At 48.8% G+C, this 15,896-nt stretch overlaps 1 protein-coding gene across 2 annotated transcripts in view; it reads right to left on the bottom strand.

The window, feature by feature from the left end:
• Positions 1-15,361, bottom strand: part of COL9A3 (collagen type IX alpha 3 chain) — a 204,525-nt gene extending 189,164 nt beyond the window's left edge. The window contains exons 1-2 of one of the 2 annotated variants that reach the window (XM_069243177.1): positions 15,156-15,361; positions 8,665-8,736 (exon numbers count right to left, since the gene is read on the bottom strand). In XM_069243177.1, coding sequence (XP_069099278.1) covers positions 8,665-8,736; positions 15,156-15,221 — 138 coding nt within the window. In that variant the 5' untranslated portion in view covers positions 15,222-15,361. The remainder of the gene's footprint in view (positions 1-8,664; positions 8,737-15,155) is intronic. The other variant, XM_069243178.1, reaches the window with a different exon arrangement.
• Positions 15,362-15,896: the final 535 nt, after the last annotated feature.

Consider the following 15,896-nt stretch of genomic DNA (forward strand, 5'->3'; position numbering starts at 1 on the left):
TCAGTGTGGCACATATCTATTGAATGGCAAATGAAATTTACAGTAATTTAGTTTTTGCAAATATGGATTGTACATATAACACTCTTTTTTATGTGCTCCTAAAATGTTCTGTGTGAAAACATGAACATTCACTACTGCAAAAAGACACCTATTTTTATGTTAATTATAGACTTATATGTCACTACAACAAGTTCCATAAATATATTATGAAAAAATACGCAACCTAAATTTTATAGGGCTTAACAAGATGATGTGCATATGTAATGCACTGTGCTCGTATCGCCAAAGCTGTTCAGGTGTGAAGACATGCGCACTTGATTATATATATGGTTTTATATATATATTTATATAAAAGTTAAAATGAATAGCATGTGTAACACTATTGCAGAAAGATGCATACATTGTTTTATATAGATATTTCCATTATGCGGCTTCGTATTTGGAAAACATAGGGCAAAGTACATATAGGAGCTTGACAGAGGTGAGATTTATGCCATATTTATTACCATATATTATCACTTGGCAGGCTAAACATAGGCCACTGAAGAAAATGTTTAGAAATTGTATTATTTTTCAACACAAATGAAATATTTGATACTGGTAAGCTCATTGATGTTTTGTTTTATATATCAATACAATAATTAAGATACACTAGTAGATTGTTTATTATTCTACGAATTCCTGTTCACTTTTGTGTAACAATTACAGACTGGAAATGGACAAACACAATATTATAGACATTTGATGCTTTGATGAAGGAATATTAAGTGTAACTGGCAGGGGAGTTTCATTTAGATATGCATCAACCATTAGTTTAATAAGAAACAATATGTCTTTGCCTGGCTGGACCCACTGAGGTGTGACTCAAAGTATATGTCAGGGTGTTTTTACTGTCTCACTGGGATCCTGCTAGCCAGGGCCCAGTGCTCATAGTGAAAACCCTATGTTGTCAGTATGCTTGATATGTGTCACTGGGATCCTGCTAGCCAGGACCTCAGTGCTCATAAGTTTGTGGCCTATATGTGTTCCCTGTGTGGTACCTAACTGTATCACTGAGGCTCTGCTAACCAGAACCTCAGTGTTTATGCTCTCTCTGCTTTTAAAATTGTCACTGCAGGCTAGTGACTAATTTTACCAATTCTGATTGGCACACTGGAACACCCTTATAATTCCCTAGTATATGGTACCCAGGTACCCAGGGTATTGGGGTTCCAGGAGATCCCTATGGGCTGCAGCATTTCTTTTGCCACCCATAGGGAGCTCAGACAATTCTTACACAGGACTGCCACTGCAGCCTGAGTGAAATAACGTCCACGTTTTTTCACAGCCATTTTACACTGCACTTAAGTAACTTATAAGTCACCTATATGTCTAACCCTCACTTGGTGAAGGTTAGGTGCAAAGTTACTTAGTGTGTGGGCACCCTGGCACTAGCCAAGGTGCCCCCACATTGTTCAGGGCAAATTCCCCAGACTTTGTGAGTGCGCGGACACCATTACACACGTGCACTACATATAGGTCACTACCTATATGTAGCGTCACAATGGTAGCTCCGAACATGGCCATGTAATATGTCTAGGATCATGGAATTGTCACTGCAATACCATTGTTGTATTGGAGGGGTCAATTCCATACATCCCCGGGTCTCCAGCATAGAGCCCGGGTACTGGCAAACTAACTTTCTGGGGTCTCCACTGCAGCTGCTGCTGCTGCCAACCCCTCAGACAGGTTTCTGCCCCCCTGGGGCCTGGGCAGCCTGGTCCCAGGAAGGCAGAACAAAGGATTTCCTCTGAGAGAGGGTGCTACACCCTCTCCCTTTGGAAATAGGTGTGAAGGGCCTGGGAGGAGTAGCCTCTCCTGGCCTCTGGAAATGCTTTGAAGGGCACAGATGATGCCCTCCTTGCATAAGCCAGTCTACACCGGTTCAGGGATCCCCCCAGCCCTGCTCTGGCGAGAAACTGGACAAAGGAAAGGGGAGTGACCACTCCCCTGACCAGCACCTCCCAGGAGAGGTGCCCAGAGCTCCTCCAGTGTGTCCCAGACCTCTGCCATCTTGGATGCAGAGGTGTGAGGGCACAATGGACAGCTCTGAGTGGCCAGTGCCAGCAGGCGATGTCAGAGACCCCTCCTGATAGGTGCTTACCTTTCTCAGTAGCCAATCCTCCTCTGAGGGCTATTTAGGGTCTCTCCTCTGGGCTATTCCTCAGATAACGAATTCAAGAGCTCACCAGAGTTCCTCTGCACTTCCCTCTTCGACTTCTGCCAAGGATCGACTGCTGACTGCTCCAGGACGCCTGCAAAACCGCAACAAAGTAGCAAGATGACTACCAGCAACATTGTAGCACCTCATCCTGCCGGCTTCCTCGACTGTTTCCTGGTGGTGCATGCTCTGAGGGCTGTCTGCCTTCACCCTGCACTGCAGCTAGCAAGGCCTGTTTGTGGTCTTTCTGCGTGGGAACAACTCTGCATCCTCCAGCACGCCATGGGGCATCTTCTGACCAAAGGAGAAGTTCCTGGCACCTTCCGTTGTTGCAGAATCTTCAGTTTCTTCTACCCGGAGGCAGCCCTTTTGCACCTTCATCCGGGGTTTAGTGGGCTCCGGGCCCCCCCTCCCCCGAACACTTGCGTGACTCTTGGACTTGGTCCCCTTCCTTTACAGGACCTCAGGTCCAGGAATCCATCTTCAGTGTTTTGCTGGCAGTTGTTGTTCTTGCAGAATCCCCTATCTCGAATTGACTGTCTTTCTGGGTTAGTAGGGTAACTTTACTCCTACTTTTCAGGGTCTTGGGGTGGGGTATCTTGGACACCCTAAGTGTTTTCTGACACTCCCAGCGACCCTCTACAACCTACACTAGGCCTGGGGTCCATTCGTGGTTCGCATTCCACTTTTGGAGTATATGGTTTGTGTTGCCCCTAAGCCTATTTCTACCTATTGCATTCTATTGTGATTCTACATTGTTTGCACTACTTTTCTAACTGTTACTTACCTGATTTTTGGTTTGTGTACATATCATTTGTGTATATTACTTACCTCCTAAGGGAGTATATCCTCTGAGATACTTTTGGCATATTGTCACTAAAATAAAGTACCTTTATTTTTAGTAACTCTGAGTATTGTGTTTTCTTATGTTTTCTTATGATATAGTGCTATATGATATAAGTGGTATAGTAGGAGCCTTGCATGTCTCCTACTTCCGCCTAAGCTGCTCTGCTATAGCTACCTCTATCAGCCTAAGCTGCTAGAACACCTCTATTCTACTAATAAGGAATAACTGGACCTGGGCACAGGGTGTAAGTACCACAAGGTACCCATTATAAGCCAGGGCAGCCTCCTACAGTTTGTAAATGAACAAAGTCTTTCTATGAATCAAATAATTTCAAATATAAATATAGGGTTTAGAAGGTAACTGGTAGTGTTATGACATTATTTTTAGAAGCTTGTTATATTGTATTTATTTGTGAGTTATAGCCTGAATGCGTTCAGATGCTGGGAACAAAACATGTTGAGTGAATCATGGCTCCCAAACAATTTAATAAAATATATATCAAAGAAAACTTCCTTAGACTATTTAATTGTGGAACCAATGAACACAAAGAAATGTTGAGCAAAGAATTGTTGAGCATGTGACATAAATTATGTGTGACTGGATTTTCTAGGTGGAAAAGAGCTGCAGAGTGTGATAAACCACTAGCTCGTTAAACTAACTGGTGGAAGTACAAAGAAGCAGATATTCACAATTGGATGCTATAGACTATTTGTAACAACAAAAGAGGTGTGTATTTTGTCAGCGATCTAATGGTAGTACCCACTCACTGTCTACACTAAAAAAGAAGGATTCATACAATTTGTGTAATCCATCCCAGTTTTTACATAGTGTTTACAGCAACAGTCTGTGTCTACGGGGAATGGGGTATTTGGAGGCAGACCTAGGCGAGGGGACAGAGTTGGGACCGGTACCCCGGCAAGGTGAGAGGGGTTGACCACACTTTTGGTCTGTGTTCCACAAAGGCCTCGGACACTAGAAGATCCATTATAAGACAAGGCTACTGTATAAGAATGAACTAGAACGTTTAACAAAGTATTTGCATAATACTCCAACTTTGCCTAATAACTCAGCAACACAATTGACAGGCAAAAAAGCTGTCGACTTCAGACAGAGAGATGAAAGGGTAGAAATAAAGACTCGCCTAGATGGGCTGAATTTGCAGTATAATCAGGAAGAGATTGAAACATTTTATCCCACACTTTTCTGCATACAAAATATTGGTGCCACTTGGCATTCTGTAATGTAATGAAGAACCGAGTGCAGAAAGTCCTCTGGTCTGTGGCGAAAGTGCTCAGACCTCTGTTGGAGGATTCTCTTCTGATGGAGTAAATGCCTGCATTATTGCCTCACCATAAAATCCCTGATCTGCCAAGAGACACGGTTCAACTTCGAGTTACACCATACTGGCTTCCTTCACACGGTCACCTGGTGAAAAGTGGATATCACACTGTGGAACACGAGTTGAGCTGGAAACCCCTGTATAGTGTCCATTAGGCCACTCACCAAGAATGCTATTCCTACATTCTGTTAATGCCCATCCCCCCAGGCATCAAACGTGAGGTGGGCCTGCTTGAGTGCACGTCCTTTAACTCTAGTTCTGTAACTAACCAAGATTCTGGGTGTCTTTTCTCACCCAGTGCGGGATTATGGCAGATGGGAGTCTTAGAGGTATGTCCGTCTTTTTGAGCAGTGGCTTTGGGGAGCAAAAGATCAAAGTTTATTTTAAGCAGTGTCCGGCACAAACCTCCACCGCTTTCCATTTTCCCGCACCACAGAAGCTTGTTTACTATTGGTTAGACAGTAACATGATCGGACCTCCCTCCCTCTGCCACCTGACCCACTGACCACCTCCTCCACTCACACCTTGAAAAGATTTTAGAAGGTAGCAGGACTCCTATCCCCACAGCAGAGGTGTTTCTGACAACAGATTCTCCACAGGAAAAGAATCCTCTAGAAAGAATCTCTGCTATGACTTGGGAAACACAGGAAACATGGAGAGAGCAAACCATGGCCCAAGTTTAGTAACATTCATTGAACACACTGCGGCCTGAACATCTGCAGTGCTGCACTGTGCAACTCGGGAAAATCGGTGCAGAGCCATCTCCAGCAATGAGCCGGGCACATTTGCTAATATTTCATGCAACACAACTCAGCAAGGGAACTTGCTGCGCTGCAATGCATGAAGCGATGGAGCAAAAATGCTCCGTATTTACAAAGATATGGAGCATTTCCACTCTCCCCTCGCACTGGCAGACTGTGCGCTGCCTAGTCCCAACACGGGACTTGTGTTACAGGCAGGATTGCTTGTGTGCAGGAGGGTTTATCTTCCAGCACAAAAAACAACCCTTTAGGCCATATTTCTCTTTTTACGCTCCCAATGCAGCACACATGGAAAGAGGAAGCAATGAGGAGAAGTAAAGCTATTTGTCCTCGCTTTGCCTCTCTTGAGGGATGCACCGTTTTGACCTAAACCCAGGTTTGCAAGTCTTTCTAAATCTAGGTTTGCGCCAAAGTACAAGATGGATGCGTAGGATCGACCCTGCTCCACCCATTTAACGGCTACTCGACACAAAGTAATGCTGTGTACTGCGTTCCTTTGCACTGCTAACCCACGCAAATCATCACAAGTTGGCTTTGCCTGGCTTAGTAAATTCCAGGAATGATTTTGCATTGGGGCTGCGCCACAAACATAACACGACCCAGACACAATATCATAGTGAATCTGGGCTGAAGTGTATATGAGATACTAAGCGTCGTGCTGCAAAGACAAGCAGGTGCTTGCTTGGAAGAACTGTGTGCACAATACATAACCTCCAGTACTAGTCCAGGGTAAGCTGTGTAAAAGGTGTGATTTCATGGAAATTATACATTTGACGCATAGGAGAATAACGTCATACTCCACTTGTTCTTTGTTTGAGTCCGATCTTATTAGGCGCTACCATTTCATGAAAAGCCAGGTCACCGCTGTTTTAGGAGATCTGGCTAAATGGAACAATCTATGACTGCACTTTTTTGCATCCTTACATTCACTTTGAGTGGCTAATATGGGATTTGGTGCTCTGTGACGCAAATCTATTTTGTGCTGTACTTGCGTGATTTTTTCAGCACAAAATATATTAACAATGTCGTTATATATTGCACCATGGAAACCATGCAGCGCAGCACCCAGAGTTGCTGCGCTGTGTTGTGTGAGAGGGAGAGAGCAGGAAACCACCATATCAACTAAGATATGGCACTTTCCTGCTCTTGTTCTTGTGCTGGTGCACAATCAGGCTTCTAGTGCCACGCACACACCGTTGCACTAAAGTGCAAAGGTGTCTGCATCATATGTAACATACGATTTGTACTGGAAGGCTTCCATTCCAGTGCAAAATACTATGTCTAGGCAAACTTTGAAACTTTTTTCACTTTGGATATGTATTGTACAATGCAGCATACATGCAGAGTCGGGAGTGTTTGCAGAAGTAAAAACATTAATTTTTTTACACCAGCCTAACACAGGCGTTATTTTTGGTGCAAAACCTATCCTCTATTTTTAGTAGATAGGGTTTTGTGTCATAAAAAATTGGTGGTGGCACGGGAAAGCTCATGTACCACCCATGGAACCCCCCCTCCCTTGACGCAAAGTAATGCACAGCAGCACAAAGCACTTCAATGGATCACTTTCAAGCAACATTAAGGCGCAAAAGGTGATTGGCTGTGGGAAGTAAATTCAAATTAAATATTTTGAGCTGGTCTGCTTTTATGGCGCAAACCACTGCCAAATGGAAGTAAATCTGCCTCATCTTGTGGATAGACCATGCCATTTGCGACGCCTAGCGTGAGCATCTCACTAAACAGCAGGAAGGGGCATAATTACAAGCCTCTTGTACCTCCTTGCACCACACTAGCATCATTTTTTAATGCTAATGCGGCGTTAAGGAGGCCATTCTCCCCGCCATATTTACAAAGTGGCACAATGTATGCATTGTGCCACTTTGTAACCCGTTGCGCCACATTATGCCTGCACCAGGCATAATCTATGCAAGGGGGAGTTTCCATGCAGGGAGGCCCATAAAAATGGTGCAGTGATATTTAAAGGCTTTCACTGTGACATTTTAGCATAATTTGTAACGTCTGCCAGAGTCAGGCGTTAAAGTGACGCTGCCACTGTTTGCAATGGGCCTCCCATGACCTTGCAGGATTAGCGCCATCAGTGCTTTAAATGGAAAAATATAAGTGCCGGTACTCAGTACCGGAGAGTACCGGCCCATTTAAAGCACTGAGCGCCATTATGTTTGGTGCTAATCCTGCAAAGACCACAACAGCGTCAACATTTTTGACACTATTGTCCTAACATGCGCCGTGGTTCGCCGTACTGTACAGCGCACACATGGTGTCGTTAGGGGGGTGCACCACCCCTAAATCTTGACCTAAACTATGTTTGACACTAAACGAGACAAACCACAAAGAAAAAGCAGAAATTCCCAAGAAATAATTGAGAAGGGGAATATGTAGTCGGCTGCGATCACTTTGCTTTCTACCAAACTAAGGCCGTGAGCTTCCTTCCTTCAGCCTGTTCAAGCGCCAAGAAACCTGAGATGGGAGACTTTCAATTAATATACTTTTTAACAATATACTTATGGTTTCGAGATTTGGGAATCCATTCACACCCTTGGGACCTGTCAAACTGCTAAACAGTGAGACTGCATGTTAACGTTTGAGACGGCCTCTCAATGAATGAGACCGCAAGGTGTAGTGCGGCTTGTATCAAGATTACTGCCGCGTTCCTTCTCAAAAGATTACTTCTTCCAGTGTTTATGTAGTTTATCATAGTGTTCCCTCTCCGTGGAGCAAAGCTTGCAGTACTCAGAGTAGTGAATATGCAGTGCACGTGTGTCCTCCCGGATGAGAGAGGCTTGCAGTACCCACTGCAGAGATTGTGCAGTGTAGTGCCGTGTGCCACAGTGTCCAGTGTCCTGTGCAGTGTGTGTGCAGTTTAGTGGCCAGTGCCCTCTCAGTGGAGTGGGACCTGCAGTGCCCAGTGAGGAGTATACGCAGGTTAGCACTGTGTTCCATGGCAGAGGACCCAGAACAGGGCCTGTGCAGTTTAGTGCCCCTTAGAAGGCGTGAGCCTTGCAGTGTAGTACATGCAGTGTAGTGAGTGTCCTGTACCCTCCCGGAAGACTGAGGCCTACGTGCCCCGTGCATTATATATACAGTGCAGTGTGCCCCGGAGAGGATGGGGCTTGCAGTTCCCAGTGCAGTGTGTGCGTGCGTCGTTTAGTGTCGCGTGCCCTCTCAGGGAGTGAGACTTGCAGTGCCCCGTGCAGCGTATGTGCATTGAAGTGCCGTGTGCCCTCTCAGGGTGAGACGTGCAGTGCCCCATGCAGCGTATATGCATTGAAGTGCCGTGTTTCCTCAGGTGAGTGCGGCTTGCAGTGCCGTGCTTGTGCCCTCCAAGGACTGCTGTGAGCCCTGCGCCTCTGGGCTGCAGTTTTCCCAACGCCACAGCAGCCACTGGAAGCAGTGGTTCTTTTATCGCTGCCCTGGGGGGATCACACCGCCCACATTAGTCACACCCACTCGCCCCCTTAACCCTCCACCCAGCACACCGACAGGCCGGACCCTCACTCACGTCTATGCCGTCCTTGCCGGGGGTTCCTGGTGGTCCTTCAGCGCCCGGAGGTCCGCGGGGTCCCGCTCTCTGCTGGAAGAGAGAACAGAGAAAGTCTTGTGAAGCGATGAGCTCTGAGGCACAGGCGCGTGCGCTTGACGGGCACACAAGGAGGGCACGAGAGCCTAGCACGAGTCAAGGTGGCACAGCAGCAACAGTGAGAGGGATAGAAGTGAGGGCGGCAGAAGTGGGGGGTGCACGAGCCAGGGGGGCACAGCTTCACCAGTGAGGGGGGTACAAGAGACGGTGACAGGGATGAGGACTGTACGGGCCAGGGTGGCACCAATGAGGGAAATACGAGTGAGTGTGACAGGGGTGAGGGCTGCACGAGCCAGGCGGGCACCAGTGAGAAGGGTACAAGTGAGGGTGACAGGGGTGAGGGCTGCACGAGCCAGGGGGGCACAGATTCACCAGTGAGGGGGTTCAAGAGAGGGTGACAGGGGTGAGGGCTGTACGGGCCAGGGTGGCACCAATGAGGGAAATACGAGTGAGTGTGACAGGGATGAGGGCTGCACGAGCCAGGGGGGCACAGCTTCACCAGTGAGGGGGTACAAGAGAGGGTGACAGGGGTGAGGGCAGCACGAGTCAGGCTGGCACCAGTGAGGGGGGTACAAGTAAGGGTGACAGGGGTGAGGGCTGTACAGGCCAGGGTGGCACCAATGAGGGAAATACGAGTGAGTGTGACAGGGATGAGGGCTGCACGATCCAGGCTGGCACCAGTGAGGGGGGGTACAAGAGAGGGTGACAGGGGTGAGGGCAGCACGAGTCAGGCTGGCACCAGTGAGGGGGTACAAGTGAGGGTGACAGGGGTTAGGGCTGTACGGGCCAGGGTGGCACCAATGAGGGAAATACGAGTGAGTGTGACGGGGTGAGGGCTGCACGAGCCAGGCTGGCACCAGTGAGGGGGGCACAAGAGAGGGTGACAGGGGTGAGGGCTGTAAGGGCCAGGGTGGCACCAATTAGGGAAATACGAGTGAGCGTGACAGGGGTGAGGGCTGTACAGGCCAGGGTGGAATGAGGGAGATACGAGTGTGTGTGACAGGGGTGAGGGCTGCACGGACCAGGGTGGAATGAGGGAGATACGAGTGAGTGTGACAGGGGTGAGGGCTGTACGGGCCAGGATGGAATGGGGGAGATACAAGTGAGTGTGACAGGGGTGAGGGCTGCACGAGCCAGTGTGACACAAGAAGCACAAGAGAGTGTAATACAATTGTACCCGGCACTGTGAAGGGGTCGCATGGAACACAACAACTTGCAACACCCGTTTGGGAGACATGGGTGAGGGTAACACGAGTGAGACAAGACACAGGGGTATCGCAGACGGGGATTTCACGAGTATGGGTGACACGTGCAGTACAACAGCACGTTAAACGTGGGGGTGATATGAGTGAGGGTTTCACAAGTAGGGAGACAATCGCAGAACAGTGTGGCACGAGGAAGGTGACATAAGCAGCACAAGTGAGAGGTACCAGGGTTAGCGAGGTAGGAAACGAGAGTAACAAGACATAGAAGTGATGGTCACCCGGAAGCAACACAAGTATCAAAGGACAGAGAACCCCAGTGAGTGTGATACAGGCAGCACAAGTAAGGGGGAGGGGGTAGGTAGGTATGAGTGAGGGTGACAGCAGAGTGAGGGGAGGGTGCAGTGACACAGGACACAGTAACACCAGTGAGTGTGATCCAAGTACCACAAGTTAGGGGACACTACAGCCAATCATCCAAAAACCGCATTCCATGTTTCTGACCTTCTATGCGCCATTTTCAGATCTCTATAGACCCATTCGTCCATCCATCTATCCATCCACCCATCAACGATCCTGACACCGGTTTCCCCCATATTTTCCTGTCTTCTTGAGCTTCCACTCACCCACTTATCCTTCTGTCACCCAATGAACTAATCATTCCAAGCATCCACAATTAATTACATCCGTCCATTCATTCATCCACCCGTCCGCACTCCATCCAACACATTTGCACATCTCGGTCATGCATTCATCCATCCCGCAAATTGTGTACCCAGACACAGCTCGAGGGTGCAGGCGGGTAGACGGCGTCTACCCACTCTCCTCACAGGATGGACGCCGTCTACACTGCCCAGAGGTTCAGCCCCACAGAAGTATGCAAAACTAGTCCCGGTGTAATTGTCAAACACTGGGACACATTCAGCAGCGCTTGCGGCTTGTCATCTTTCCTTCCAGCAGCAACAAGCAGTCAGGGAGGGGGCTTCTCATATTCTCCCTAGGCCAGGGCTCTTCAAACCGGGGTTGGGACCCTCCTAGGGGGACATCAAATGATCGAGTGGGGAGGGCACCAGACTCTGGCCAAGAGAAGCATTATCTGATAGCAGGGCTTTGTTCTAAGCAAAATATGAGCGGCAGTGGACCACTCTGTAATGGGACATCACTAACTTTCTGTCCTTTGTATCCAAGCTGGGAGGATGTGTCAAGATGGAAGGGACTCCAAATACTCTTCAAAAACTCCAACCCGCCCCACTTCTGATAATCACACTGTGGATACTTGTATATGTTAGTAAGGCTGCCTGACCAGAATAGTATGTTTAGCATCACGTATTTCATTGCATTTTGCAAACAGTAACATAACTTAACTGCAATGTTTAAGTAAGTCTAGACAAATTTAAACATTGGCAATTGAATTGTTAAAAAATCAGAGGGAAGGCCCCAGTGATTTTTTTCCCCACTGAGGGGGAGGAGGTTGGCATTAACATGTTTGAAGACCACTGCCTTAGGCCTAAAACAAAGACAGAAGTTTAGGGGCCATCAGGCCCCCTTTTGTTGGAGTATCCTGGCTGGGAGCCTCACAACTAAATGCAATGGAGGCGAAACAAAGACGCACAGTTTATCACTTCACAGGTATTAAAGAGAGGCAAGCTGTTCACTTTTTCAGTTCCTGTATATAAGAAATATGCATGCCTGTGTTGATCTGTCCCAGTATTTAAAAAGACGGCGATTTAAATACCTCCTTTTGTTTTATTTTACAGAGTTATAGCGCTAGTCATCCCAGTGCAGTGTCAGTGGCTTTGCATATTAAACATTGAAAATGAATCCTATGTGTGTAAATCAGTGTATAGGATGTATTACATAAAACAACGAGGATTACAAGTTTGGAAGCCACACGTCCTTACAGCTGATTGTGCTGTATTAGAAGGATTACAATTTATGAACTGATGAGTAGCAAAAGGATCATTGTGTTAAGAGCAGTAACTCACTTATTTACATAAGATAAAAATCTGTCATCGACTTGTTACATAGTGTGCTTTGCAGGAGACATCTACCCTCTAAATCAAAACTGAGACTAGACAAATCACAGATCTCTCCAGAAAATATGCTAACTTCCAGTTATCTTACTATTATTATTACTCACTGAGGTTAGTTGGCACCAAAGATCTCAGCAGAAGGTGCTTTAGCCCCAAAATATATTTTAAAATACAGACTTTGCAAACAATTTAGCAGAACAGATTTACCATCACGTTTCTGCTTGGTGCCATATATATTGAGGCCTGGATTTTGTGTCAGGTTTGTGTCACCTTTTTGGCACAACCCAGAGCAAAATGTATTTGCTACATATTGTAATGCGCTCAAATATACCCATGATAGACCTGCTAAACAAATGTCTAAGGCCTTAAGAGCTAGTATCCATTCTTGTGATGTCACTTCCTGTGAGGTCACGGGTTGCAATGCCAGATCGTGTGATGATGTCATGCCATGGCCATGATGTCAGGCGCCACCATGTCACTTCCAACTGCCTAACTTGGTTAGTCCGCCACTTCTCTTTTTTTAAGGACTGTATCCCCATCCAATGTTTGCCATTGAGCCATCTATGAGCCCGCGCATCCATCAGTTCATCCAATCATTGTCCCGCCCGCGCTCCACCCCAACCTTCGTGGCATCTTCACAGTTTTTCCTTGCGTCTCATAAATATGAAGCCCTTCCAGGGCTGAACTGAAACCACTGTGTCTCTTAGTCATGTAGAATATACCTATACAAACGCACACTACGTGCCCACCCCTCTCCCCCCCCCCCCCTCAGTTCACTCCCAGCATCTTTGAGGTTGCCGGTAGCAGAGGACCAGACACAGGCGCCTGTGTGCGCCTGAGGTGTTTTCTTAAGTCTAGATGTGCACACGGAGGGGCCTGCCCTCGTCCCGGCGCTGGAACAAAGCCCCCTTGTGCAGGGGCCGGCGCGGGCATTCCTGGACCGGCTGCACATTCCTGCGCGAGGTAATCCAATAATGAGGAGTCCGGCCTCGTAAACTGCAGGCCTCGGAGGCAGGACCCCCGACCCCTGCCGAGAGGCAGAGTGAAGAGAGCCGACAGAAGCCCCACAAACAGTGCGCAGGCCCCCAAAGTCGTGAGGATACATACTCCATTAATGTGAGGGGCACCTGGGGGAAGGTAAAAGCCGGAAGTGCAGCGCCAATTTCGACACCATACCCAACGCCAAGAGAGCAATGGTGCCGGATGGGCCATAGGGGGTGCGACCCCTCAGACCATAAAGCCGTTTAAAAATACACATATCTATGGAAGAGCTCAGCCCCTAAAATCGAGGCCATGGGAGCCCCCCGCCTATCAGCGTCAGCCATGGTGAGCCAAGGATCCTCAGAATGTAGGTAAACAGTGAAAAATAACTTCTTAAGATGGGAAACTGAACCCCAAACATTTAGAGATACCCCACCTGCTAGGGCTGCGCTGAAAGACGCCTCGAGGTGTGCAGAATGCCCCGCACAGAAACGAGACGCTCGGCAGCAATGCCTCACTATCTTGTGAGAATTCACACTCTGGTGAAACACCGGCTTCTGTGGAGGCTCGAGCCCTGGTCACACGCAAAACTAAAAGTTTTGTTTAATGTTCTCAGTATTAAACTGTGAAACATAGCACACGTTTATGGTTGTAATGTTCTCCTGTTCACTGGTGCTTAAAGTGATCTGCGGTGGTGAAACCAATACTTTTTTGAAACTATTTCTCTAGGCTGGGCCAGCAGGAAAATGCCTCGTTCGGTTTAAACGTCCAAACAACAGTGAAAACTGGGTCCCCGTACCCACGTAACTTCTTAGTTAATGAGGGGTGGGGGTGGGGGGGGGGTGGGTGTTGGGGGGGGGGGGGGTCGAATTCACAACACCACCAGTGTGTGAAGTGTCACAATCCTACTCAAAAGTGTAGAGATGGCATTCCTAAATCTGGGATGCCACAGTTACGACAAAAATAGAAGTACCACGTCATTGAGTACATTTTGAGGTACCATAGTCCCGCCATTGTAACTGGGGGTATCAATGCCATTTTGGGGGGCCTACCAGGAAAGCAGAGGAAGAGGCACGTCAGAGGCCATAGGAAGGAGCCGGTGCGTCCAATAATCCCACATACCAAGTGGTCACAGGTACCTTCTGTCTAAAGTCCGCTCCTCGTCTTGGGGTGGTATAGCAGCGCTGGCTCTCGGAGTGCCACAGTCCTGATATGACTCGGTTGCTCCATTACTGATTACGTCTTGACACGTCAAAGCACTACTAAGGTTGCGGGTGTCACAGCCCCCCTCAGCTTCGAGGTGCGCTACCCTGACAGTGTGTCACCGAACTGCTGTTTATTGTGCCACAGCCCTGGTGCGTTTGGTGTGTCGCCGACCTGCATCGTGTGCTTTCCAGGAATTCTTGGGCGCAGGGTAGAAGCAACGACGGAACACAGCCCTGGTGCGTTTGGTGTGTCACTGACCTGCTGTGACTTGTGCCACGGCCCCGGTGCGTTTGGTGTGTCACTGACCTGCTGTGACTTGTGCCACAGCCCTGGTGCGTTTGTTGTGTCACTGCTCTGCTGTAGCTTGTGCTACGGCCCTGGTGCGTTTGGTGTGTCACTGACCTGCTGTGACTGGTGCCACGGCCCCGGTGCGTTTGGTGTGTCACTGACCTGCTGTGACTTGTGCCACGGCCTCGGTGCGTTTGGTGTGTCACTGACCTGCTGTTTATTGTGCCACAGCCCTGGTGCGTTTGTTGTGTCACTGCTCTGCTGTGACTTGTGCCACGGCCCTGGTGCGTTTGAGCCCCGGTGTGTTTAGTGTATTATACCTCTGCTGTGGCTTGTGTCAAAGCCCTTGCGTGTCAGCCTTCGACTGGCTGGGGTGCCACAGCCCTGGTGTGCTTGCTGTGTCACAGTAGTGATGCGCCTGGTGTGTCCCCGTGCTCCTGTGCCTTCTGTCGCACACCCTTCCATTTCTGATGGTGAAAGCATCGCTGTCTTGGGAATCAGCTTCAGTGATACATTTTGGGGGTGCAATGGTCGTGCTTATAGCTTGAGGTGCCAGGTCGCTGCTCTGACCGCAGGTGCCCAAGCTCCCCTGGCTCTAGCCCGTACGGATGTACACAGGTGTGGGGTACACCCCGAAACACCCTTCTGCCACCTGCCCACTGAGTCCCTGCTGTGCCCCACAAACATCATGACACCCCCTTACCTGAGCTGGGGCAGTGGCGAAAAGGTGTAAAAGTAGCAGTATTCCGAATGTCGCGGCCCCCGCCATAGCGCCCAGCTTCCTTCCGCTCTCGGCGCTTCTTCCAGGCGCTCAGCAGGACCTTCTGCCGCTGCCTCTGCGTTCCCACACTCTCCCCGGCCTGGTGTCAGCGTCCCTCCTTGCCACGCCAGATGCCAGCTCTCGAGTGAGAGCCCTCAGATAAACCTGTGTGTCCAGCTGCAGCAGGGGCTGAGCCCAGGGAACCCACCGCCGAGGAAGGGGCAGAGCCGAGCCACGGGGACCAGGTCTGGAGAGAAGGAGGGGGTGGGGACCAAACAGGTCTGAGAAGGGGGAGGGGACCGGCCGAGGGACCATGAATGGAGGTACACATTTCACACCAGGAGCGACTGGAGAAGAGGGCCCTGCCTGCGCAACACACGGGGCTCAGATCAGAAGGGGACTGGCCTCCTCGGAAATAGACACATTTAGTGCCCGTGAAACCCCGGTAGAGCTGAAGCAGCCAGTCACACGTCAAGTGATGTAAACGTTTTCTACCTATGTTAATGCAGGGCCAGTTGGGCTGGGACACAGGCAGTCAGTCACACGCGTCAGGCCAGAGCCCTGTAGAAGGCCGATAGGGCTGGGAAAATACCAGCCACGAATAACACAATTCATTGCCTTTGAAAACCTAGTACAGAAAAGCTGTGTGCAGCAATTGCAAAGTGCAGGTATGGCTAAACTCTG

This window comes from Pleurodeles waltl, chromosome 7, assembly GCF_031143425.1.
Source record: "Pleurodeles waltl isolate 20211129_DDA chromosome 7, aPleWal1.hap1.20221129, whole genome shotgun sequence".
Lineage (NCBI taxonomy): Eukaryota > Metazoa > Chordata > Amphibia > Caudata > Salamandridae > Pleurodeles > Pleurodeles waltl.